The sequence below is a fragment of the Vigna unguiculata genome, chromosome 11 (genome assembly GCF_037176805.1).
Source record: "Vigna unguiculata cultivar grain cowpea cultivar isolate G323 ecotype 2 chromosome 11, ASM3717680v1, whole genome shotgun sequence".
Lineage (NCBI taxonomy): Eukaryota > Viridiplantae > Streptophyta > Magnoliopsida > Fabales > Fabaceae > Vigna > Vigna unguiculata.
The window spans coordinates 36,760,336-36,787,953 of NC_140802.1; the positions used below are offsets into that span (position 1 = coordinate 36,760,336).

Here is a 27,618-nt window from a genome sequence, read left to right on the forward strand (position 1 = left end):
CTGGAAGCTGATGATTGATGAATGAGGATTTAGTTGGCTCGGGAAGATTTTCTTCAAAGCTATCTTATCCTTTCGTACGACTCTCTTGACAACTCCAATTTCAACTCAACTTGCTTGACAACGCATGCTGCCGTGGATCCTAAAACGAAAGCTTCAAATCTTATGCATGCTGTACACACGTTACAGCTGTAGGGAACTTATTCCTCCAATTCCTCATCTTCATCCTTTTTAATAATAATAAATCAATCCCATTCAACCATTTTTCTCTCTTCACACACCCTTTTGATCTCTTATTCGCACACATTTCACTTTTTCTTCTGGGTTGCTTTCTCCCTCTCAAAATTTGCTCCTTTTTTTTTTTTGGCTCTTATGGTAACAGTGTACATGTAATGGTAGTACTTTCGATGGACAGAAGAAGAATGCTGCTTTTGAATCCTTTCCGTAGAAGATCAGAGCTAGCTTCAACTTTGTTTCTTCTTCTTTACTCTCTGTTTGTTATTCTGTTGCACTTCTCCTACATCATTGGAATGGTTATTTGATGATCTTCTATTCAGCTACTCAGCATGCTACTTACTAGACACACCAGGTTTTATCTGTGTTGTTCATACTCGTTTTCTGGGTGAATTAGTATGAAACAATCAACAACTTCGTTGGAGTCATGTTAAATCTGACTCTGGTTCTTCTTATACTTCATAATCTGATTCCTTTCTCCTCAGAAGACACTTTGTTTTCCTCTCCCTTAATGCTTGTTTTATGTGATGCTAAGTGCAGTGTGTAGCTGAAACACTCCTACATCTACATGTTTTCTTCATCTATTTTTTTGTTGTGCTTCTATTATGAACTCATCTATCTTTCTCTACATAGATAGTGAGACATATCTAAAGAGAGTTTCAGATTTGAGAAGAGTTGATATTGGTGATACAGTTACACATGAATTGTTAAGGTTTACTAAACTAAACCCTAATCTTTTACCTAGTGAATTACATAGCTTAATTGGTCATGGAGTCTGCTTATTCATTCATCTTGTTTGTGCTGGTGGTAGCTCTTACACAAACTTTATTTCACTTTAGCCACTTTCCTCTTGCTTTCATTTAAACCATGGTAGTATATGTCTATAAAATACTTGCTGTTACTAAGGCCCGCCCACTTAGTAACAGGCCGTTTCCATGCCCTTCCAAGATCTTAATGGATTCTGTTTGAAAGTAAGGAATGGGCTGGGCCTAGATGGTATGTACTGGGCTGGGCTTTGGCTGGTCCAGTCCAGATTTCATGTTCCCTTTGAACAGCTTGAAAGTTTTAGACTTCCTAGTTCAAACAGAGAAGCATGTGCTATGTAGTTCTGATTAATCTAGAAACTGTTAACTACTCAAACAGGCCCATATGTATGTTCCAAACAAATGTTGTCTTTCATGTTTAGGACAGAAGATCTTAAATTGGAGTTGCATTGTTCTTTTGCTAAGAAAAAAATTGAAAAAATTATAGATTGAACGGCAGGGGTGAGTATCACCCACTTCACATTTTGATACATATAAGGCTAGCTCTTACTGGTATTGATAGGTACTATGATCTTAAGGCCCAGTTAGAAATGTTAATGGATTTTGTACCAACAGATAGTATGGGCTGGTACAAGCTGGATTGGACCGGGCCTTGGAGGGTCCAATCTATCAATTGAGTTTAGGTTAGGCCTCAACTTCCTATCTGGCATAAGAAAAATATTTGTTGACCAGTACTTTTTTCAAACATCTACCTGACAACTTAATAGTAACATGTTATATGTCAATATACCAGGACTCCCCTGAGTTTTTTCAGAAAGTTCATCATGAGAAAAAGATAGAAAGGTGTTCCAAGAGTTTTATAATATTTGAAATCTTTAGTTTATTTCATACTCATCCTTTAAACATCTTCATGCAACTTCTTTCATTTTCGGATGAGTATTCTAGTAGGACATAGGAAGTTAAACTCTTGATTTCACTCTCACTAATGAATCTTTCATTTTACATTTATCAAATTCTCACTTCACCTCCTTTCATATAGGAATGAGTATTTGGGAGCATGAGTTTTACAATTAGGTATATTCATTAAGAATGAAAGACAATGAACCAAAAACTTTATAGGATGGAGAATTTTGTATATCCTATTTTGATATAACTTGTAGACTTCTTAGTCGTATTTGTTTACCTAACAAAATTTGTCTCTATTGTTTACGACAAGGTCTCTTAAATTGCACTTGCATTGTTCTTATTGTAAAAAAAAAGAAGAATTGCAGAAAATACTGTGGTGAGTGCAACTGTGGTAACCATGTGCGTGAGAGTCCATTTTTATTATACTGGATGCATCCCTTGAACTGTTGATCATAAAAAAACAAAAGCACTAAATGACATGATAAGTCATATTCATCATTGCATTGCACCACCTGTACTCATTTCATTGGCCTTCGCTACCATTTTCTATCACAATTATTGGAGGCTTGCGTTTATGCATTTGATCTCTCGCTCTAACGTGTCAACTTTCAGATGGAGCATAATATATAAGATGTGACTACCAGGTTTGTCATTTATCATATATCTTGGTCAAGTTCCTCCTTTTTAACACATGGTTTACAAGTAATGCATCAATAATAATGCTTATTGATAGATGATGTTTGTTTTAAAGTGGCATAAACTATAAACAACGTTTTTATTTCAAAACTGTGACAGACAGGTGGCATGATGTAGCTACAGTGATCATTATTTTAAAACTGCATGATAGAGGACTCGCATAATCTATGAACAGTGATGGTTGTTGCATGACAGAAGAATGGTTTATTTGAAAAATGTATGATATAATAAGATTGACAATAATGTATGAGTAATGATGTTTATTTGAAAACTGTACGATGGAAGAGGCATTAGGGTGAGTCACTTTCCGAGATCAGGGCTGAGATAGTATAAATCTGGTTGAGATTCATGAAAATTGCATAACATGTGTCCTTACAGTACCAATGGAGCTGTTCTAAAGCAGAAAAGAGACTTTATTGGGTGTGATCTGCACCACACACTCATCCATCACCTAGCATTCGTAGCTTTTCAGTTTTCAATAATTTAACAGCACGTTCCTGGAAATCTGTGATGTGAATCTGAACCACACACTGAAGCAATCAACCACACACGTCATGCTACCTTATCATCTTTATTAACCACCCATTTCCACACCCATTGAACTCATCACTCACTGGAACCCTAGTTGTAAGTAAGAGAAAGGCTTCTTGCACTCAGCACCAAGTTCATACCTCTCATTCTTTGTATAGAATATGGAGACTGTTCTTTCCAATCACTCCCCACCTTTGGAATTCAAGGTGCGTAGAATAGATCAAACTATGTGGTTATCTGGTTATTTCTCACTAAAATATACTAATCTTGGGACTTCAACTTTAACCATATATGTGTATCCCTCTATGCCTGCTTAAGTAACTTTCAATATTGCACATGGACTCACTATTTTGATTAACAAACTTGGTAAACTTCTTTAAGATCAGCATTTTTTAGTATGTTGGGCTAATTATGGTGCTAACACATGAATCTACTAACAGTTTATATAGAAAAACTTGGGAGTTTTGTGTGTCTTTATAGTTATGGGTTTTGTCACAGGCATTGGCTTTCGTTGGTGATAGCAAAAACCATTGATTTATGCATCAGTTTTATGGGTGATTTTCATGATATGCATATATAGCTTTTAATAGTTGAAGGAAACCATATATTTTCATGATTTCTGATGCAATTAGTGTAATTGGTCATGAACATTATGCATGGAATGTTACATAAGAAAGTGGGTTGTAGTTTCTTTACATTTTAGTCAGTTTTAAATTGAATAACTTTGTTAGTTAATGCTATAAAGTTTGAATGTATGAGGTTTGTCACTTTGATTCCAGTTTGGTTCTGTGGCCTTTCCCAGTTTGAGAGAATAAGGACTTTGAGGGCACCATTGAGCTTACATTGCTGATTATGTTGGTGCTGAATGTTACCAAATATTATTGAATGTTACCAAATATTATTTCATGCAGGAGAATTTTTGTGTCAATTAATAACTAATGTTTTCATGTTTATGTGTATTTAAAGTGAATTTTAAGTAGCACTGTTGAGAACTGTGTAAGGACTGCCAAGTGCTAATCAATTCTGAAAGTGAATACAAATTACTTTACTGCTAAAATTATTTTAATTAAATTTTTGTTGGGATGATAGGTTTTAAAATATAAAAGTGGGTTTTCTTTGAAAAGAATGTTTTCTAAGAAACTGATTTTTCTCTTGAAAGAGAACTTTTTTAAGAAAGTGTTTTTTTCTATTTAGAAAGGTATGCTTAAAAGTATTGTTGAATAGTAATCTATTATTAAACCTCTTTTCTTTGTTAGTTTTGGGAAATAATTTTCTAAAGCAAATTAAGAAAAAACGTGCAATAATTGAAGTCACAAACAAAATAAAAATTGAGTATAGTGGAACTCGTAGAATTGCGTTCCAGTCAATTGTGAATTTATCATTTTTTTTAACATTAAAATGTTATTTAGTTTTCTTTGCCTAAATGGCAGTTAGTTTTAATTTTTATTGACTTTGATTATTTTATTTGTTTATTTAGTTGGAAACTACAGTTTTACGGAGCTAAAAGATTATAGTGCATATCTTATAAGATAATAATTTATAATATATGCAAATTCGAACATACTAAGTAGTTTTTTTTTTTTCTTTTTTTTTACATTAATTTTACCTAAGAATTTGTATTTGTTTCTAGAAAAACAACATGCAATTCTAATAGACTTTTTTACATTAATTTAATTTGATTTTTTTTATGGATTTTACTAATATATTAACTTTTTATTTTTTGGATTTTTCAAATTAGTTACTTGGTTCATTCTTCGATCAGTTGGTAAAATAGGTTGATTTAATTTTAAAAACTTTGATGTATTCAACAAATTCAACATTAGCAAAATACTTATTGTTAAGAAAATAATGTAAATCATATTAAGAAAATATTGGACGCACCTCTTTATGAAATCGTATTTTCTAAAGTTATATTAACTCATTTTTTTTTTATTTAAATGTTATATATTCACATAACTTAAATAAAAAATTATGATAATTAAAAGTCAAAGTTTTAAAATATAAAAAATAAATTTTTAGATAAAAATTAGATATTCAATTGTAGACAAATTATTAAGATTTTTCTAGATAGAGTTTAAACATTATAACAATGGTACTTATGGTGGAATGTTCAATCCACAATATGTGTATGACAATTCATTGGTCATGAAGAGTTAATAATAATCACATTTAGAATGGGCCTTGTGGGCCCAAAAACTCGTTGAAAACCCAAATAAGTGTCATCAACACTCTATTTTCATATATTTAAAATTTAACTTATTTTTCATAATTTTTTAAGTTTAATTGATATGATAATTGCAAATAAAATAAAATATAAGAATATTATTTTATTAAAATATAAAAAAAAATTAAATTTTACTAAAAGTATAAGAAGTAAATATCTAAATAAAAAAATATAAGAAATGTGAGTGTCATTTTATTAAACATAAAAGATAAATAAATTTATATTTTAAATTTAATAAGATAATTAATCACTCTTGTTTAACTTACCATCCTAATGACTATTAACCTAGATACAAAGTCATCGAGGGATGCATTTATACAACAAACATGGAGTTTTTGAATTTGTTTTCTATGAATTTAACCAAGAATGTTGTCAGTTTTTTCTATTATATAATTTAATAGCAGTGTTTTTCACACACACACACACACACACACACATATATATATATATATATATATATATATATATATATATATATATATATATATATATATATATATTTAAATTTGGTAACTTAGATAGTGATATTATTAAAATATTAAAAATAATCAACATATCAATCGTCCAGATAAAACTAAACTCAAATGGTTTAAATGAAATTTTGGATTTATATATTGTGAAAAAAGAAATACCGCTGAGGTTACAATACTGTCAAAAGATGTTAAGAAAATATGCATAATCAAATATCTAAATTAAGTTATATATAGTATAAATATATCATTTTTACTTTCTCAGTCTGTAAATGTAAGATGTATAAACTTCACAAAGGTTAGTTCTCCAATCAAACATTTTTAGAAAAATAATAATAAAATGAAATAAAGAGAATAGTTTAAAATAAATAATGAAAAGATCCTTGATAAATATCACTTTCAACTTGCTCAATTAACTATTATAGTACTTTTTTAACATATAATAAATTTTTACAGACATTTTATATTTATTATTTTGTCATTTAATTTTCTTTATAAATGAAAAAAAATTAACTCTTTTGATAATCAATATCTCTAAAAGAGGATTATATATATATATATATTATCGTAAAAAAAAACTTTTTTCTTGTACTTTTTATGCATATTTTGCCTTATGATTTCAAATATTAAGAGTAAGAAATATATTTTTTATAAAACAAAGATTTCGGATGAGTTTGACAAATAAAGGAAATATAACAGAGAAGACAATTCATCCAACTTTTTGTAATTTAAACTCTATTACGTGTTCACAGACACTGAAATTGTTCTCTCTCAATATGCAGCAGTTCTTATTTTGAAACACTGTACACGTATATCCATGCACGTAAATTTATTAATCTATAGAACCAAAAAGATGTAAAATTTGAAACGATTGCTACGTTTTTACATCATAACATCTGTGTGCTACATTTGTGATCAGGGTTTGAGCAAGGAGGAAGAAGACTCACTTCTAGGGCAAGTTGAAATATGGAGGTACATGACAAGCTTCACCGATTCCATGGCTCTAAAAGCTGTGGTAGAGCTTCGCATAGCAGATATAATAGACAGCTATGGAAAGCCACTATCCTTGTCTCAAATTGTGGAGAACATTGAGAACGCACCTTCTCCTGATGCGAGTCTTCTGGAGAGAGTGATGAGAGTGATGGTGCGCAGAAAGATCTTCAGCGCAGAGAAATCAGAGACCGGAGAGACCCTTTATGGCATGACCCGTGCTTCCAAATGGATCCTACGGGACACGAAAATTACCATAGCACCCTTCTTGCTGCTGGAGAACCACCCAATTCACCTCAACCCTGCTCACTACATCAGTGAGATTGTGAGAGAAGGCACCAAAAACGGCACTGCTTTCTTCAGGTGCCACGGGCACGAGCAATTTGAGATGACGGGGTTGGACTCCGAGTACAACAGGTTGTTCAATGAGGGGATGGTGTGCACCACTAGGTTTGTCACCAAGGCTGTGATCAATGGTTACAGAGATGGGTTCAACAAGATTGAGTCTTTGGTTGATGTGGGAGGTGGCATTGGAGGCTCTCTTTCTGAGATTGTGAGGGCTTACCCTCACATCAAAGGCATCAACTTTGACTTGCCTCATGTGGTTGCCACTGCACCCAACTTTGATGGAATCACTCATGTCGGAGGTGACATGTTCGTCTCCATTCCTTCTGCTGACGCCATTTACATGAAGGTATGTGTACTACCATGCTTACATCGTTTAGAAGTTTCATTTTCTCGTTCGGTCTCTGATAATTGTTTTTTATGAATGCAGTGGATTTTGCATGATTGGAGCGACGAGCACTGCGTGAAGATCCTGAAGAACTGCAGAAAAGCGATACCAGAGAAGACGGGAAAGGTGATAATTGTGGATCATGTGCTTCGACCCGAGGGGAACGAAGCCTTCACTGACGTTGGCATTGCATTTGACATGATGCTTCTGGCTCACAACGCCGGTGGCAAAGAGAGGACCGAAGAGAATTGGAAGTGGCTATTCAAAGAAACAGGGTTCGCACGTTACAACATCATCAAGATCAACGCTCTCCCCTCCATCATCGAGGCGTATCCGATTTGAAGAACCAGGAACCCACTTCTGCTGCATATGTGTGGTGTTATTGTTGCTGTCATGAACAGCTTTATGATCTTCGTGTTATATCATTTGGCTTTCTCTAGCCCTTATGTTTGTGTACTAAATAAAAACTACAAAAACGCCCACCACCACCAAAGTAATGCAGGGTTCATATGGGTTATATGTATATGTTCCTTCGAGTGAGTGGTGTGTGGTTGTGAAGAATCTGTTGCTCATATTTAATGAATGAAATTTCTGGTGTGTATAATTGCTTTTGTCCTGTTATTTCACATCCACCAGTAATATGATTAAAGTGTTGTATTGCATTAAGAGATAACCTTTCTCTTGCACAATTTACATAGATTTTAACCTATGTGATTGTGATTGAATTCACGGGATTATTTACTGTTCTTGCGAAACATGGTACAGAGAAAAGGAAAAAAACTAAAAACTCAATATGAGTATTTTATTATTTTCCTTCTAAACGTGCTAAAACATATCAACACGTGATGTTTGAAAATATAAAAAGAAACAACAAAGATAAGATGAGCCTAAGGCCCAAAAAAAAAGTAAAACAAGACTGCAATGAGGTTTCAAGAAATGCAATAAGACTGCAATTTCTAAAATGACCTTTCAACAAATGAATTTCGAAATCCAATAAAGGAAAAACTTGATTTTGAAAAGGTTTACCAAATTTTGAAATCCGGTAAGTATTGCTTTCTAGGATCACCCTGCAAGTCACTGTTAGGCCTTGTGTCACATGTTTCAGAGTTCAGAATTTTTACTGGTTCTTTAAGTTGTCAGCATTAAAATTTTACTGATATTTTAAATATTTTTTTAACATATTTTAAAATGTTAAAATTAATAGTAATCAGTATATTATAAAAATATAATAGAAAAATAACAAAAAAAATTAGCACAAAATTCAAATCCCACATGTTTGTAGTGTAAATCGTGTGTTGACACTAATTCATACTACAGTATATTTCAAAGTGACCGATCCCAAATGGTGTAGCTTGATAAAAAAAACATTGGGGTGCCAAAATTTCAGAAGAAAAAGGCCAACTGTTCTCTTAAAACTACTTCCTGCCGCATTTACTAGGCTGAATGAATTGGCAGTTTTGACACGTGCGCATTCATCAACAACCTTTGAATTGGTTAGATCGTGAACATCATCCTTAATGTCTCCACCTACATGCTTGAATTTCTTTTCAACCAAATGCCTCTTCTAAAATATCCTATAATCTTATCAACTATATTTTCAAACACGACTCTCATCTTCCAAATGCTAGAATAATGCAGTCAAAATTTCCTTCCTTTGGTACCAGATACACGTAAAGAATAATGCTATTATTTGGACCAATGAAAAAACAAAAAAAAAACACAAAGATAGTTACTTGAGCGATAACTACGTTATAGGCTAACAATGGGGAAAATGTATGGCATCCAAAGCCACACAAAGAAACAGACACACAAACACAACACCCATCCTTTCCACTCCTTTCCTTCCTCAATCCAAAACTCATTCTCCAAAAAAAAATGCCATTTTTCCACTTCCCGTGTTCCCTCTTCCGCCTGGCCCCACCACTTACTGCCCCACTCCCTCTCTTTCTGACATTATCACCACCACCAAGTATCTACAACATCACAACCACTGACACCTCTTCTCAGATACCATAACATCACATACCAGGTTTATTTTATTATATCTATCTATGTATGTTACATTGCATATTGTGTTACATTACATGTCTTTTTGCCTAGGCTTTACCTTGATAGGACAAATATCATGGTTGTCTTGTATGAAAAGTTGGTGAGCTAGAAAAAGCAAAAATCAATGCTAGGCAGAGCAGAGACACCCACCTCCACTTTTCAAATCTTCTTTTGCATCACTCACTTCTTTACAGCATAAAGTTAAACCAAAAAACAGGACCCCTTTCTTATATGCTTGTCCTTCTTCTATTTCAACGTGTTATTATGGCTTTTGTAACCTCAGGTTTGGCCTTCAATTATGTTGCCACTTTTGTTTCATTTGTTTTCTTCTCTCTCTAGTAATTGCTACAGATGAAATCAGCATAGGAATGATGGGGAGGTTGAATTATAGGAGAGGGTGCATGAGTTTAGTGCAATCATAGGTCACCCATTTGTTTCAAAAATGGATTTGTCTTTTCCACCCTTTTGCTTTCGGTTAAAGAAAAAAGGTTGATAGAACAGAACCTGTTTCTGATTGCACCCTCATGAGATTGAGGAAGCGTAAACGATGTTTTCCCTCTTGTTCTTCTCTTCGCAAAGTAAATTCACCATTGTTTTCTCATATCTTTCTTTACCTTAAGCTCCATGTTTGAAAATTCGCCTTAAGAAAAAAAAATGTTTACAATGTAGAGTCTCCTGAGGAATTAAAGCATTGTCGTACCTTTCACAATCTGTCTCTTTTTACCTAACTGTGATGCGTTTAAATAAATTATCATGCGGATGCTTCACTTGCATTTCGATCTTGACACTGATGTTGTCTCAAGTGTTTTTGTGCTTGTTATCTGCCATTTAGTTCAATAGTCTTTTCTCTATTTGTTTCTTCTTCTCACTCTGCTACTCAAAACGAAGAATTTCTTTTTGATAAGTTTAAAAACCAAAACATGATTCTTCCCTGAGTCATTGTTCTTAGCACTTTGAGATAACATGCTAAGATTCATTCATCTGAATGATTGGAATTGAAATTTGTCAGTCGCTTCGGTTCATTGACATGTTGTTCATGTTCTCTTTATGCCATCACTCTTTGCTTAAGGATGCTTCCAAACTTGAAATGCAGGTTGACGAGGATGAGATTTATTGGAGGCACAGAAAGGAAGATGAAGAGTTGGAATGGACACCTAATTCCACTCACTTAATATCTCAGTTGACTCAATGTTTTAGTGAGTACATTTTATTCTCCATCTCTTTCTTTTTCTGCACATTTTTGTTTCTCTTCATAAATCAGTATGTTATGAATCAATGCGAATGTGGAGGACTAGTGAACATTGTGGGAAATTTCAGACAGTTTTCGTCAAATACTTCAATTAAAAGATTTTCCTACTTCCATAACGACATTGTGCTTATAAATATGGTGATATAGCTGCCTAATTTTTATCAAAAAGGATTAAGGTTTTTGATTTTGCAGTTTCATTTTGGGAGCATTCTTGATTTCAAATCCTACAAATGAAATTAAATTACCCTTTCCACCAATGATTAACCTAAAGTGAAGTGTGAGGACTAGACATGTTTTGTAATTCTGACTCTTAAGCAGAAAAAATGAGCTTGTTTGCTTGGTTTGTTCTAATCCAAGATTCACTTCTTAATTCTTAAGGACTTTGTTGCGAGGAATGCCTCTTCTGCATTCTGTTTTCTGACATAGCAAATGAAATCAATGACCATTTTCAGAATGCAATAGAAGAAATTATTTCAGATGTGAAATTCAGTATGTCAAAGTATACAATGACTAACAACACTGCAAGTTAATGATTCTATCCTGTGTTAGCATTATTTATCATTCAAATTTTCTTCTACTGCTGATCGACATTTTGTTGCATGTAGCTAATGCTATGGTTGGATCAAGATCATGGATAGGAGGACTCTTTCACCGCACAAGCACTAAGCGAAATAATGATAAATTTGTTGACTATCCTTTGAGTCCCGTTGAGGTAAAATGGATGAAGATGATGTGTTGAATTTCCCTCTTCTTCTCACTGTTTTTCCTTCTCTGAGTCCTCTGTGTTTTAGATCTGATGAACTTAAATTGTTTCTATGATTATGTCAGGAGGAAAGACTTCAAAGGCTTCAAGAACGGGTGCAAGTGCCTTATGATGATACTCGCCCCGAACATCAAGTACATCTATTTTTTGTGAACCCATTTTACCTCTTCTTTTTCTTTGTTCTTGGAAAATTAAAGTTTCATTTCTGTTTCACAGAAAGACAAAATCTATCCTGAAGTTTTAGGAATGCTTTTAACTTTTGATTTGTAATCTCAATACACATTTTACTACCAATAATATCATTGAAACTTCCAACAGGAAGCACTGAGAGCTTTATGGGTGTGTTCCTTTCCCAATGTATCTCTGGAAGGCCTAATTTCTGACCAATGGAAAGATATGGGATGGCAAGGTCCTAATCCATCAACTGATTTTAGGTACACAGATACACGAATACAACATTTTTTGATTAGTAATTGCATATTATATGAAAGCACTTGATCATGCACAGTTAAAGAGAATGCATTATGCTTAACCAAGGTATTATATTATGTCTGATATCCTGATTTTCTCAGGGGATGTGGTTTCATTTCCCTTGAAAATCTACTGTTTTTCGCGAGGAAATACCCGGTATGCATTTCTGTCTTCTATTAAGAACACCTGAAACAACTTCATCTGCCTTTTATGTCTTATCATTTTAGTTTCTTGATATCTATGCTGGCAGAAAAGATGAGTTATTACTAATTTTATGGAAATTCAAATGAAGGCATCTTTTCACAGGTTGTTACTGAAGAAAGAAGGAATCAGAGCAACCTGGGAGTACCCATTTGCTGTTGCTGGCATTAATATATCATATATGTTGATACAGATGTTGGATTTAGACTCAGGTTTGTGTACTATTAATCACAATGCTAGAAAGAGTAAAGGGTAGCCCAGTGAACAACTAGTACTCCACCACTGCATTGCATTTGCTCAACATTTCTCTTAACTTTATTCTCATGTTGCATCAATGATTTTGTTGTTTGACCATTTGGGGTTTGTAAATATTCCCTCCTGTCAGAAAGTGAGAAAGCAAAGTACATTTTCTAATAACGTTTTCACTGAATGTTGTTTGTTTTTTGCAGAAAAGCCACGATGTCTTCCAGGCGCCAATTTTGTCAAGTTATTAGGAGGTGTGGTTACATCTTAATCTGTTGTGTCTAATGCGTGCTTGTATTTTCTTTTTTTGATGCTTTACTCCTTCAAATGTTCATGATTCTCATTGCATCTTGCTGCAGAAAATGAAGAAGCGTTCGATATTTTATACTGTATATCGTTTGAGATGATGGATGCACAATGGCTGGCTATGCACGCTTCCTACATGGATTTTAACGTATGCTTTTTGTTCTCCATTTTAGGTGTCAAAATATTTCCTTATAATAAGAGAGATGCTATATTCTGTAATGGAACAAGGACACTAATGATGATGTGACACAGTACTATATTGTTTGGTCTTTTTCAACTTTTGCAATGCATTGACACTGCCCGTGATCCCGTGTCTTTAGGATGTTCTAAATGCAACACGAATTCAATTGGAGAGAGAGCTTTCCTTAGAAGACATCAACAGAATTCAAGATCTTCCTGCTTTCAATCTGTTGTAACACTAAGATTAGTTCTTCCTCTTCTGTCCATAAGCAAAAAAAAAATTATCAAGTGGCACAATTTTGTAAGTATTGCAGACAATGTCTATCCTAAATGAACTGCAGGACTTTGCTTCTCTTCTGAATCAATTTGTATGAGTCACCTTCCAAGTTCTCTATATGCTGAATAAATATGAGATAATGACATTGAAGGGGCGTTTGAGAACCATAAATTGTAGTTGTTGTGGAGTTCCTTAATCCTTAGAGGAAAAGGACAAGATGAACTGTGAGAAACCATCTCATCAAACAGTTCAAAGAAAATTGAATTAGAATTCTTCAAGATAGAATACTGATGAGGTTAATACAGAAGTTAATTCACTTAGCTGAAAAATTGTTACATTGATTCATTTGGTTTGATCGTGACAGGTGTTTGACAACTTGTTGTTGCCTACTCCAACTAGTAATTAAGAATCGTTAAAATGATAGTTTAACTACTTTAGCAGTTTATTAATTTACTTGATCTTTGTGTTAACACTTCTATTATTTGAACATTCAAAACTATCATCACATACATATATTTGTTTTCAGATCTAATAAAATAACCCTGATGTTTAATATTCCTTAATACAGAAATAAGGAAATTTCTAAATTCTATTCTAATATTATTTTTTATCTAAATTCTATTTGTTTTTATTCTTTTCCATTAAAATTCTTCCTCTTTCAGTTTTGTTTTCTCTAATCAATTACACTGATTCCTTGAAAAAACTGATTCCTAACTTAAGTATAAAGAAGTTAACCAATTTAATTCTAGAGGTTGACAACTAACAATGATGTGGTTTATGAATTTGACCATCTTAATCACTAAACAGTTATTAACAAATTATTAAATTTAAATATTAGAAACCACTCTTAATAGATTAATTGAAGATTATCTGAAACTTTCTTGCTCCTTTCTCTTTTTTCTGAATTATTTTGCTGTCATTTTCTGAATTTTACTGCTAAAAGAGACAGCTGCATGGTTTTCAAACTCTAATGGACATGATCTCCATTTATGTAAACATAGTCAATACATAGTGGAACTGACACTGATAAATGACTAGTTTGAGTCCAACTTTATCACTGTTAATGAGAAAATGACCATCTGATTTGTACTTCTGCTATTGCAGATGGGTTTATTATAATCTCGTTTTGTTTGTTCCATTTTCTCTCTGATAATCCTTCAACTAGCACCTATAAGTGACACCTAGCAAGATCTCGTTATGTTACACAGTTTTGAAATGCAGCAGTACTATAAAAGAAAGTGTAACAAAATTATAGGGTGGAGCATATATTTAACATGATTGCTTCTACTCATCACACTTTTCAGCTAGCTTATTCATATTGCTTACTTAAGAACTAATTAACTTCATATATATTCAGAAGACATGCATACACTTGTCCATCAAAATTTTTGTTAGGATTTTAAGGAGGGGTATCACTGGGGACTCGTACCGCCGTTCATTACTCTGATACCACTTGTTAGGATTTTAAGGAGGGGTATCACTGGGGAGACATAACACCAATGAGACCTGAGCCTAACCACATAAGATACTGACACCACTCTCAACCCAAAACCTTAAGGCAATGGGTTTATGGGCCTTGATCCTTATATGGTGCTCTACTCACTCATTTCTGGTCAATGTGGGACTTAGACTCACACTTGGATACCTAACAATTTTGACCCTTGAAGGAGTTTAGTTACTAGGAAACGTAACTATAATTACTCAGCATGATGCACGAATGGTTTGATTAAAATGAGTGAAGAACATTCGATAGTCATGAGAAGACATGTTGTGGATTGGAATCACCAAAGAGCATTGAACTTTTTTTCATGTGACCTTATCAAACTCATGATGGCATGGCACAAGGAGAAGAAGATTGAATTCTGCTTTACTTGGTATATAAGCATTAAAAGCGCATATTGGTGTCCACCATTGAAGCCTATCCACATCCATGATCCAGTGCTAGCTGGATATGTATACTAGGTGAGCCATTTTCAATCACTGTATTTGTCCACATTCGCTCAATTATGACGTCTTTAAATATCACGGCTCAACTGTGAGATTACATCTGCATTTGTATCTGATATCTCTATGACAACAAAACATCTTTTTCTTTTCTATCAGTTTTTATGTTATTATGTTATTAACAAGAATAATTTTTCGTTGAGAAAAGGAAAGATGAAGACAATTTTGACAAAAGACAATTGTGTAGATACAATTAAAGAAAATCCCTAAACATCACAAAATAAAGGTGGAAAGAGATTAATGATAATGTTATCGCATAAAAAGTAGGATTAAATATATTTTCACTCCCTCAAGTTTCAGTGAAATTTGAAACGAAATTTTATACCAATTTAGTCGTTCATCTTTAAAAATGCGTGAATTTAGTCATTTTAACCAAATTTTGTTAAGTTTATCTAACGTTTCAAGTGCATTTCATCATAATATTTGAATTGTCAGTGGCGGAGCATACAAGGGGCAGGCGGGTGCCACGGCCCCCCCTCCCCAATTTTTTTAATTTTTTTTTCATTATTTTACATTTATTTTTTTTAAATATTTTAAATATTTTAAATTAAATAATATTATATTCAAAATTAATAAAAATTAAATTAATTATTTTTTATTTATTTTATAAAGTACAATAATAAATAATAAAATATAAAATTAAATATATAAGAAAACAAAATTATTAAGATATTTTTTATTTTCTCTCTTAATTATCTTTTGAGTTTTTTATATTTTGTATTCTTCTTTTATGTTTATTTATTTTCTTTTGTTACTAAAAAAAAGTTAGGCATAAACTCAGTATTTCTATCCTCATCTTTTTATATTTTCTCTTCCATTATTAAATAAATAAATAAGGTAATTTTCTCTTGTCTCACTTGATAGTAAACTATTTCTTTAACATTTAGTATTATTTTTTTATCTCATGACCTTTTTGTATATTAATTTTTTATTAATATAGAAGAAGAAACAATATACTATGTGATTTTTCATAGTCAATTTTTAATTGTAACTTGATTATCATAGTTTTTTTTTGTAATTATGTCTCTCAACTTTTGATTAGATTATGATAAATTATTTTTTAGTCTTAAACTTATTTTCTAAATAGGTATATTAATGAAAAATAAAAAAATAAATTTATTTTTTAAAATTGATAGAGAAATTATTAGTGAAGATGAAAACATGATAATATGTTATTTATCGCATAATAATGAAATGAAAGTTTGTGAATATTTTTTGAATCAAATGTATGTTAATAAATCGGAAGATGAATATTTTGCAGATAATATGATTATTTACATCGAAAAAAGTTAACTGAAAAATCTAATTATAATCAATTTCCATGAGTTAAAAAATATGACAAAAACGATAGACATTCCTTTAGATTGTATAATTTCTTTGATAATTATATATGTACTAGATTGTGTATTCATTTTTATTGAATTAGTCACAAAAATATTAAATATATAAATTTTGAGTATATTATTTTGGCTCTCCCAAAAATTTTGGTGAAGATCCGCCATTGTGAATTGTTTATACCGTTTGACACATTTTTACTTCAGTGTTAACTCAAATATTATCATAAAATACGTTTAAAATTTCAAATAAACTTAACAAAAATTGATAAGAAATATTAAATCCACGCATTTATAGAGATGAAGGACTAAATTGGTATAAAGTTTCGAAGAGAGACTAATTCCAAAATTTACTGAGAAACTTGAGGGACCAAAAACATATTTAACCCTAAATTATAAAATCATGAAATCCTATTATTTTACATGTAGTTGCAAGGAGTGAGATCCCATAGCTAATCATAATATAGTAGGATTGGTAGGATCGCCGAATAAAATCGTAAAATTGTATAAATAATCATTTTATTTTCAAATTTTCTCATGCATTATCTGTTCATATTTTTTGGTCAATAAATTCAGTTTAAATTATATCTAAACCTAACTAAAGTTAATGTAATTAAAAATTTACATTGTTATTTGTGTTGTTAGTTACACAATCACCTCTCACCTAATTAAATGAAATATTAATACAATTAAAATTTATTTCTCAATTAAAAATTAATACAACTAAAATCCAAAATCCAACTACAAACCCAATCAAAAAATTAATACAATTATAATCAAGGTAATTAAAATCGAGATCTTGATTATGATTATGAAAGGTTTATATAATCATAAACGGTGAAATAGTAACACGAGTCGTAAATTTTACTTTTTATGAAAATAAAATCAATTATTTTGTCAATATTTGATCAAACTAAATTTACAAAACTAATAACTTTCACCGTTAATATAATATAAAAATCATTAAAATTTAAACAAAAATCTAAAAAAGTTAGCAAATGCCTTTAGTCTCTGAATGTTTTCAAGTAAATAGGAAGAAACAAAAGGAAACGTGATAGAGTTTTTAGTCCTTGAGTGAATGCTAGTAAAGTAAGTAATATTTTACCAATAAAATAATTATTAGATTTTATTAGAAGTTAAAATTAATCCAGTTTTACTCTTTGAGATTTTGAATGACATTTATAAAAATAATTAACATAATAAAATATACAAATACAAAAATAATTAAAATAAAATAACAGAGGAAAAATAAATCATAATAACTTAATACCTTTTTGCATATATTAAAATTTAATAAATTGTATTCATAATTATCAAGGAATTTAATGAGAAAATATATCAAAATAAACAATATGCTATTAGATCAGAAATAACATTAATATACATATCTTTATAAAAGAAATAATAAATAGCAACATTATTATGCTTCTTTATACGATAATTAATAAATAATAAGGTTATAATTAATAAATATTCTAACATTATTATGTATTGTGTATATACACAATTGTGACTGCAAAATTTTAAAATTATTATGATCAACTCAGAGCTCATATATGATCAACTAGTTATTGGCATAACAAATAATAATATTGATAGACATTTTTACTTGTTGTCAAACTTATTCTTAAATAAGAATCCAAGTGAAGGAATAAGGTAGAGATGATGGCAATACTTGTACTCTACCCGTCCCTTAACATCTAGTCCTGATCAAGTCGTGAGTTTACTTAAACTCATGTTGATATATAATTAAAAGTATTTTAATCATATTATTTATATACTTTTATAAATCAGTTAGACTAGTTACATAGTGATTAAAAAATGGATATTGAAGGATGGTGATGATTAAAAATGAAAAGAATGAATTAAAAGAAAACATTGTGTGATCCAAGTTGTATTTTGAAATTGATGAAATGAAATTTGTAGACCAATGAAGTGCCAAACAGCTAAATGATACTGATGCATTGACTTTGAGGACCATAACCCATGTGTTAGTGATTGCATCAGTGATGGGTTTGTTGGTTGTTACCACTCTCAACACTTTGAAGGATCAAATTCATGCCTTTCTCACACTTTAAAACTGTTGGTGGTTATAATCTTGGCATCACTTCACTGTACTGTCCCATCCTGCAACTCATTTTGTCAAATTTGGATCACTTTTTATTATCATTAACACGACAAAGTGCTAAACAACGTGCCGATTTCTTTGAAAATGGAGCCTTCAAAAACCCCTTTAATCACACCAAGAACAACTCACTATATTTTTTTGCATAATTTAAGAGAAAACAACTTCAACCGGAGGACAGTTATCTGTCACAATGTATATATTGCTTTTGACTTCTTGCATTATCTACACCAACTTTCTTATATTTAAGAATTGGTTTTGCTTCATTCGGATACATTTTATATAAAATGAATCTTTATATATATCAAGCTAATAATAATGAACGAGGACTAAACCATCTTAGTAATATCATGTTTTCATCAAAATTTATATGCCTGATTTATTTGGTATGAATATGCTGATTTCCTAATTAAAGCAATCATATAGAATCATATTACTACCTAATTTACGTATTTTCTATACAAGTTTGGGGTGCATAGTCATTTAACCTTTCATACCAAACCTTGGAATCCACTATTAAACAAACTGCAACTTTATATGTTCAACACAAGTTGCTACTTTAGTGGATTCTGACTTGTATATCTAGATGACATTTTAGGCATAAAAATGAATAAATATATAATATATATTGATATTTTAAACATTTTTTACACTATATATTCTTCAGCTATGAATATATATATATATATATATATATATATATATATAATAAGTTTTATAAAAATTATTTTACTAAAAATAATTCAATGTAGAACGGAAAGGGAGAAAGTGTTTTAAAATACTTAAAAATATGATGACTTTGACATGCATGTTTGACCATATTTATTCTTGTATTTGAATTAAAATTTATATTCATTCTTGTTATAAATATTACATAGGTATGAAATTTCATTTCTGGTCCTGTCTAATAAAAGGAATGTCTATTTATTGAATTCATACTTATTTGAATATGTTTAAATTTTTATTTAATAATTTTATCTCAACAGAATATACAAACAAAAGTAAAGAGAATATGATTTATTAAATATATATATTCTCGAAAGTGTCAAACAAAAAAAATTATAATTGCATAAATTAAAATTATATTATCAAATAAACAAAAAATATTTAATAAATTAAAGTGAGAATAAATATGATATATATATATATATATATATATATATGAGTGTGTTTATAGTTGAATGTACTTGTTTTCTTTTTTATGTCATATAAATTGAATTAATTAATTTTTATTTTTCTGGTTTGATCTTAGAATAGACATTCACTCGAATTTAATCTGTTTACATTGTAGTATCATATGAATTTGTAGTATCATATGAAGTAAATAGATCTTTCAATAACAATGTGTGGTTCAAGTAATAGTTGTAGAAAAATAACTTTTTCCCTCTATTCTAGATATCTTCTTGTATGACTTATTTTATGTATAAGCTAACAAATCTATTTGCACACGAAAATATTTGATATTCATTACATCATTTATATTTTCATTTTGTACGAAATTATTCATTTTTATACACTTACTATCAAAGCATATATGCGACGAAAAAAAGACCGCAATGTAATGTATATTATAAAATGTATAATTTATTATAAAATGTATAATTTATTAAAATATTAAAAGAATTAAAATTTTAAAATTAATGAAAGTACTTATCACTTGATTATAAGAAAATGTCAGAAACCATGTCAATATTTTATTACATCTAAATAAATATTTTTATAAAAACTTTTTTAAAATATATTACAACCAAATTAGTTTAATAATATTTTTATAAAATAATAAAAAAATAGAGTAGTTTTAGGAGGGATAGACTAAATACTTTTTAAGGTTAGATAAGCTGTGCACCTTTTTAATTAGAAATAATAATACTAAGATCGATGTTACAGGATGTTAATAATACTCTCGAAGTTAAATTTAATTCTAAAAATAAAATTTTAACATTTTTTGCTAATAAATCAGGAGAACAATTCCTAAATGTTCCATTTAGTTGTGGTTGCTTTTGTAATTCCAGTTATTACAAACAAAACACTATTAATAAACATAGATAGAGAAAAGAAAAATTAAATTCCTTTTAAAATATCAGTTTCTATATTATGTCTTATATTAAACGAAGAGAAAAAAGAATTATTAGGTAATAAGATATATTTAATACAATTATAATTCCATTTATATGGTATTCATAACTTCCTGAAATATCAAACATATCTTTAAATGCACATCATCCATTATTTATAGTTACATCTAGTTAGTTAATTTTCACGTCCAATGTCACAAGAATACTAAGTATTTATCACCATAGGTTTATCGGTGAAAATAAATAATATTAAAAATTGATATAATATAGTAAAATTGCAAATAAACTAATATAAAATAGGCCCCGAAAAATTATAAGTAAATTTATAAAATTGAATAAATAAAATACTAGAAATAAAATACTAGGAGAAGACGCACGCGGCAACCTAACACCGCACGTGGATTGGATAATTATGAAACAAATTTATAATTTTTGGCTCCAAAATCTAGGTGAGGATATTTATGCATATATCACAACCGTATTTTATAATAGCAGAATTAGGGTACTCCATGTGCTATGTCCTGTTATTATTATGGGCCCACACGCAAATAAAGCCCACAACCCAAATGTCCAACCGTTCATTCATTTCTCATGAACCTTCCTCCTTAGATTGCATTCTTTAATATTTTTTTTTCCTTTGTACCAAAAACAAAACAACTACAATAAAAAATTGTTCATGGCAATACGTGGCATTTGCAGAAACATTCTGCGTCTCAACTACGGTGTCATCATTGGTCAATAGCAAAGTCATTCATCGTCCATACATACATCCGTATCCATACATATACATATACATGATACATACAAAATCCAAATCCAAGTTCAAAGTTCTATGTAATCTCACTCTCACATGATCTTAGTAAGTCACTATGGCCTCCTCACCTACCACTCTACAATGAAAGGAGTCAATTCGTTCAGGGTTACCCTTTACAAGGGCACGCCTTGTCCTAATCCAACAACTACAATTACAATTATAAGTACAAATCTCACTGCTGATGACACTCAAAAGCAAAAACAGGGGTGCAATTAATGGTCCAAGCAAAGGCCACAACAACCAAACATCCCAAAAAGGAGGATTAGTGATTTCATAGGTCAATTCGTAAAGCACTGCATTAATTGTCTCAGCCATGCCGAATGCCCATGAAGTAATTAAAGTCATGATGTTGGACCCTTAGTTGCTTCAACCATGAATCTGCCACGCTCAACAGTGAGACCAGTTTTTCTTGGTCCCTACCATAATTCCCTGAGACCCACAAATTCCCTTGCATCTTATACGTGGCCAAACCAAACGCTGCCAGCGAAATTCCTTCACCTTCTTTCCTCTTCTCTTTCCCTCCCACGGTATCATCATCCACATCCATATCTATCACACATCATCACCAAAACTTCCACTTAGTGCATATTCTCATTCCAAAGTTCTATGCTTTTTTCGTTTTTCGGGTAAATTTAATTTTCAAAAGGGGTGTGCTGGTTCAACATAATTATGCAGTGTGAAGCATGAAGAAGAGATGAATGATAACTATACCTTGGAATGAAGATGACAGTGTGTGGTAAGTGAGGAAGCATGTTGAGAGATCTTTAATTGTTCTCCCCATGGGAATATGATATATGGGGTACCTGAAAACAGAATCGATTAACTTAATAAATGCTTAAACTCCATTATAATGCCAAGAATTAAGAATTAAGGATACAACTTAAATTTGTTTAACCATGTTAAGAATGAGAGAGAATATTAATTACCATGCAACTGCCATCCAACTTGCTGGGGAAAGATCTACACTTCTAAGTGACATTAACCCTGGGTATCTCTCTGCTAACCCAGTAATCTGAAAAACATAAAAATTATTTGGTCTGCATCAGAGTGGGGTCCACTGGACGTGATTAAAATCTAGATCAAAATTAATCTTAATCACATGATGTTGCATTAACACATGTACACATAAGGTATCACAGACCAGAATCTTTGTGATCTGTTACATTACATTACAACCATCATGTGTACTTTCTAATTTTGAAGCCTTAACATTGTGGTTGTGAGTTAATTTTGTAAGCATTCACAAAAGGGACAACGTAATTTGATTCTTTAAGGACTTCTTTTGAACCCACAATTTCTGGAAGTCTCGTATTGGTGTGAAGATAAGTTAATCTATTGAAGGACTAAATTATGGTTTTTTTGAACACGGATCAGAAGAATCTAAACAGAGACAAGTGAAAACAACATCCGGCAAAAGGTTTTGGAAGAAGAACATATGCTGCTGAAGAAGCATCACAATAAGAATAATAATATTGAAAGTGCTATGTTATTATTATGAGCGGAGAAAAATGAGTTCTCTGGATTCACATTGATAAGTCAAAAGTCACAGTGAACCTTTTAGGGATGCCCTATCACTAGAGATTTTTAGTGATTACAACACACCTTTCTAAAAGAGAACATTCCCTATTCACTATTTCCTCCTTATGCCTAATCTGTTGGTTCTCATTTCACCAAGAACACCAAAATCAGAATCCAGATATATATGAAATGAAATGAAATGCGTTTCAGCACATCAGATAACAGAAATAAATTACCAGTAAAAAATTTGTAAAAGTCAGAAATGGCCAACAAGAACAAAACAACGGACCTTATCCATTAGAGGAACTCTCCCATATGGTGTTGATCTTTCAAAATACTGAAAGTAAAGGTGTCCCAATCGATCATTCATGTGCCACAAACAATCATGTTCAGATCCTCCTTCCTCTGATGAAGTTCCATCCCACCTCCATAGCTTATCACACTCACTCTCTTCACTGTAGGAATCGCTGTACGAATCCCTTGTCTCACACTCACCTGACTCTGTCTCTTCCCTGAAAAGACAAAACACCCAAATTCAGAACTCATTACACTTAAATCTTGTGTTCTGTAAAAATCAAATTCAGAGCTTCCATGTTAATATTTGTTCCTACAATTAACCACACTTAAGAGTTAAAACTACTTCTGAAGATTGATTATGCAGAAATCAAATTTAAGTTCTTCCCACAACATCTACATCTATTGTTGCCAATTGAGTCACATTCGTTCAGTACCAAATAATCCCATTTGAAAATAAAATATGCTTATTTGGGACATCAATGAAAAAACCCTCGGAAACTTTGATTTCATCGAAAGTATAAAAATTGAACAACACCACAACATGGGTATCTTGATTATCTTCATGTGCACACATGTATGACATACCTGAAAGTGCTGCTGGTGAATATTTGAATTGCGGAAAGGTAAGGAACATAGTACTGAACAAGTGTCTCCTCATTGGACAAGGAAATGGGAACTCCAGCTCCATAAGCACTCCATTCGTCGAACCTATTCCAGAGATCACCCAAAGTGAAGTACTCAACCGCTTCTCTCTCCCACGGGTGCCACAAACGGTTAAGGTTTCGAATCTCGTGCTGTAGGAAAAAACAAAAACTCAGGATCAGAGACAACCCACCATCACAAAAACACAATGAAACCACCAGAAAACAAGATATAGACAACAACAAATGAAAATAACACCTTCGGAAGAAACTGAGACGGAACAACAGGTGTCGTACGGCGGAGGAAGCAGTCAAGGTTAGACTTAGATTGCATTGACCCTTTATCGAAAATCATGGTGTCGGAGAGAAAAGAGACGAAGGAGATTCCGCAGCTCCTCTCACAATGAGAACTAAGACAAGGGGAAAACAGAGTTGGGAATTTTTTATTTTTGAGCTCAATGAGAGAAAAGAAACAGAATTGAAAATCCCAACAGCTAAGAGTCAAAGTCTTGTTTTTTTTTTGGCGTTTGAACACCGAATTTTTGCCCACAAAAATCTCAATCTAGCTGTCTTTTTAATCTGCTTTAACAATTTCCCTGTTGTAACAAGCACTGACTTGGCCAATAGAAACGTTTCCAGTTCAGCACAAAGTTACGTAAACAAACAATCACAACTCTTTCGTGGTTTGATAAACCAAGTCTTGAAGAAAACTCAAGGCAAGGCTTCTTTGTTGGACATTTAAGGAAAGACAACACGCTGACGCTTTAACCTTAAACCAAGAAGGCCAGGAACAGCAACAAACAAAGACACGCTAGATTGAAAGAAACGAAACTGAGGGAATATTTTCTTTTTTTAAGAAAAAAAAAAGTCTGAAGATAAACCCGTGTTTGTGTTGTCTGAGAAGAAGTGAAAAGGAGGAGGAAAGAAAAGTGAACAGAAAGAATGAGTCAGAGGGTATGGGAAGGGGATGGAGGAAGTTAGAAAAAAAAAACAGAGAGAAAATGGTTTGGTTCAGAAATATCCAAAGAAGCAGAAGCGAAGAAGAAGGGACTTGGTTTGGTTTCTAGAAAGTGCGAATTTATGATGAAATGTGAAGAACGGGAAATGTAGAATAGCTATATAGGAGCATTTTCCTTTACCGCGTCACACACAAACACCAAATCTGTAACATTACTCAAATTCATGTTTCTCTCTCTCCTTGGTCTCAGATTATATACTCAGCTTTTTATTTCTCATTTCCTAGGTAATCATGTTTTGTCAAGAATTAGTCTACTAATTATCTTTAATTCCAAAGTTGAATGCACAATTAATTTTTACCGTGATTTTTTAGATTTATTCGGAATTACTTATTTTAAAGAAAAAGCCATGCAATTTTAAAGATTATTTTTTTATCATAGGAAAGGACTTTAATTAATTATTTTCATAAAAAAGTTGCAATTAATATATAGCCGTATGTTTTGTTAGAAAAAGAAAATATTTGTGGCATAAAAACGAGAAAATGGCATGTCTGACTCAATTAATTTGAGTTTAAAAAAATAGAAGTATGACCACGCATAATAAAAAATTCTGAGTGCGGGAACAAACAAAAGAAAAGTGTCAAAATTGACCAGTGCTTGATAAATAAAAGTTAAGAGATTTGGTATGCACAACTAGACAAAATATCTTAAAATCTAGCAAGTTTAATGTCACTTTCTTTCTCTCAATTCTGGTTTATAATCAAAACTAGTTGGTTTTCTGGTTTAAGGGGGTTTTAGAAAAATATAATTGACTGTCTTTCTAATAAACTTATGCTATTTGAAGGTTTATATCATAATTTTGGCCATTAAAAGCATCAAAATAAATTTAAAACTATTATGAAAAACTTTACTAAAACTTTTATTTTAATAGATTATGTTTTTTATGAAAATAAAAATAACTTATAAAAATCCAATAAAATAGAAATTCTTAGTGTGTTCATATACACCAAGTAATATTAGAGATTCAACCAGTGTGTTTGGCTTGGCGTCAATCTAACGCATAATTCGTTTCAAATAAAATATTCACGTCAAATTAATTAAAAGATCCACGTCAATGATAAGCAAATTTTGCTTTTCCGTCGATGAATCGATTCAGTCTTTTTGAACGCATTTCCAAACATACACAACATCAATTAGAGATAGGTCGAATTTAAAATATATAAACGAGTTCATCAAGATATTCGAGAAGACAAAGAGATTGTTAATTACTTTTTACTTTTTCAAGATATTTGAGAAGAACCAAGAAACACATATTATCAGTCAAAAAACATCTTGTAAGTGGACAACCCCGACCAATTTGAATTACACCATCTTTGCAGTTCTAGTTTACTATTAGACCATAGTAGAATACCTTGCCCTAAATGTTTCTTCAAATATTTAATAACCCTTAAGGCTACATCTCAATGCTCTTTATGAGGTTTATGCATAAATTAAGATAAGATGTGTACATAATAAGCAAGATCAAGTATAGTTACAAACAAATAGATTAGTCGCCCAATCATTCTTTGAAAGGATTCTGAACCTTTAAGAGGTGTACCAGAAGTTAAAGCTAACTAATGTTGTTATTTCGTTGAAAAATCCATAGGCTTGGAACCTTCATTCCAATTAAAGTTTAGTTGATCATTACCATTAAGTTTCATGCATTATGCATATGCATTCATATTTCATTTAGGTATGTGTCCTTCCACTTTAAGTTTAGTCCTTCATTCCATTTTAGATTTTGCACATCATCATTTCTGTAAAATCCTTCATTCCATTTTAGATTATGCATATCATCATTTCTCTAGAAGTAACACATGCATTTGCATCCTATGCATTTAGGGTCATTTAAATAGTTAGAGATTAATTTTACTTTTACTAAAATTTATTTTTCCCCATTTCATGCTTTATTTTATATTTAGTGAGATTAAATTGTGCAAGCTAGGCCTAATACGCATTGTTTCCTTAGATTCGATACTCTGGGTTTCCCTATACTTCATTAGGGGGATTTTGGTTTTGTTTGCTAAATTCTAAGCAACGACAAATAGAATTTAACACCTAATAAACATGTGTCTTCAATACTTTTCAAGACATATTTTCGTTGAAAAAGATAAACTCCCCCAAGATTATGGACTATCTCTAATCCTAAAATAAATTTTAAAACTCCTAAGTCCTTGATATAAAGCAAGAACCTAAGTAAGCTTTAAAAATTGTCATGATTGAAATATTGTTGCCTACAATAACTAAGTCATTCACATAGGTTAGCACATAGAGATGTATTTATCCTTTGTGCAATATAAACAATGAGTGATCTAAATAGGATTGGGTAAAGCCATAGCGCTTCCAGGCAGTAGCTGACTTAGCAAACCAACAACGAGGAGATTGTTTCAAGTTGTAAAAAGAATTTTTCAACTTGCAAACTAAATTTGGGTCAGTGTTTTTAAAATCTAGGGAACTTTCATGTACATCTCCTCAACCAAATTAACATGGAGAATGTGTTATGTACATCCATTTGGTGAACGTGTCATTTT

At 31.5% G+C, this 27,618-nt stretch overlaps 3 protein-coding genes across 8 annotated transcripts; 2 read left to right on the forward strand and 1 right to left on the reverse strand.

Annotated features, from left to right (window-relative positions):
* The first annotated feature begins 258 nt into the window (after positions 1-258).
* LOC114169886 ((R,S)-reticuline 7-O-methyltransferase-like) lies at positions 259-8,149 on the forward strand. Its single transcript, XM_028055266.2, has 3 exons — positions 259-3,334; positions 6,742-7,506; positions 7,588-8,149. Exons 1-3 carry the CDS (start codon positions 3,290-3,292, stop codon positions 7,885-7,887), a joined length of 1,110 nt encoding a protein of 369 aa, XP_027911067.1. The 5' UTR covers positions 259-3,289; the 3' UTR covers positions 7,888-8,149.
* Positions 8,150-9,363: 1,214 nt separating this feature from the next.
* Positions 9,364-13,372, forward strand: LOC114168956 (ELMO/CED-12 family protein). Of its 6 annotated transcripts, XM_028053951.2 has the most exons (11): positions 9,898-10,172; positions 10,688-10,790; positions 11,222-11,368; positions 11,449-11,555; positions 11,672-11,740; positions 11,925-12,040; positions 12,179-12,233; positions 12,370-12,490; positions 12,728-12,775; positions 12,881-12,975; positions 13,148-13,372. In XM_028053951.2, exons 1-11 carry the CDS (start codon positions 10,119-10,121, stop codon positions 13,241-13,243), a joined length of 1,011 nt encoding a protein of 336 aa, XP_027909752.1. In that variant the 5' UTR covers positions 9,898-10,118; the 3' UTR covers positions 13,244-13,372. The 6 variants fall into 6 exon arrangements, with proteins under 6 accessions (XP_085524656.1, XP_027909758.1, XP_027909752.1 ...); XM_085668530.1 differs by lacking the exons at positions 9,898-10,172; positions 11,222-11,368 and adding an exon at positions 9,364-9,574; XM_028053957.2 differs by lacking the exons at positions 9,898-10,172; positions 11,222-11,368 and adding an exon at positions 9,669-9,877.
* Positions 13,373-21,514: 8,142 nt separating this feature from the next.
* Positions 21,515-24,721, reverse strand: LOC114169884 (uncharacterized). Its single transcript, XM_028055264.2, has 6 exons — positions 24,352-24,721; positions 24,037-24,245; positions 23,444-23,666; positions 22,563-22,648; positions 22,348-22,439; positions 21,515-22,185 (listed from the first exon to the last, which is right to left on the reverse strand). The coding sequence occupies exons 1-6, from the start codon at positions 24,445-24,447 to the stop codon at positions 21,944-21,946; spliced, it is 948 nt and encodes a 315-aa protein (XP_027911065.1). The 5' UTR covers positions 24,448-24,721; the 3' UTR covers positions 21,515-21,943.
* Positions 24,722-27,618: the final 2,897 nt, after the last annotated feature.

Coding starts and splice junctions, on each gene's coding strand:
- LOC114169884 (XM_028055264.2), bottom strand. CDS start 24,447: ATGATTTTCGATAAAGGGTCAATGCAATCTAAGTCTAACCTTGACTGC. Junction 24,246..24,351: donor CGTCTCAGTTTCTTCCGAAG/GTGTTATTTTCA, acceptor TTTTTCCTACAG/CACGAGATTCGAAACCTTAA. Junction 22,186..22,347: donor ACTGTCATCTTCATTCCAAG/GTATAGTTATCA, acceptor GATGTGTGATAG/ATATGGATGTGGATGATGAT.
- LOC114169886 (XM_028055266.2), top strand. CDS start 3,290: ATGGAGACTGTTCTTTCCAATCACTCCCCACCTTTGGAATTCAAG. Junction 3,335..6,741: donor CCCCACCTTTGGAATTCAAG/GTGCGTAGAATA, acceptor ATTTGTGATCAG/GGTTTGAGCAAGGAGGAAGA. Junction 7,507..7,587: donor CTGACGCCATTTACATGAAG/GTATGTGTACTA, acceptor TTATGAATGCAG/TGGATTTTGCATGATTGGAG.
- LOC114168956 (XM_028053951.2), top strand. CDS start 10,119: ATGAGATTGAGGAAGCGTAAACGATGTTTTCCCTCTTGTTCTTCTCTT. Junction 11,741..11,924: donor ATACTCGCCCCGAACATCAA/GTACATCTATTT, acceptor AACTTCCAACAG/GAAGCACTGAGAGCTTTATG. Junction 12,234..12,369: donor TTTTCGCGAGGAAATACCCG/GTATGCATTTCT, acceptor ATTCAAATGAAG/GCATCTTTTCACAGGTTGTT.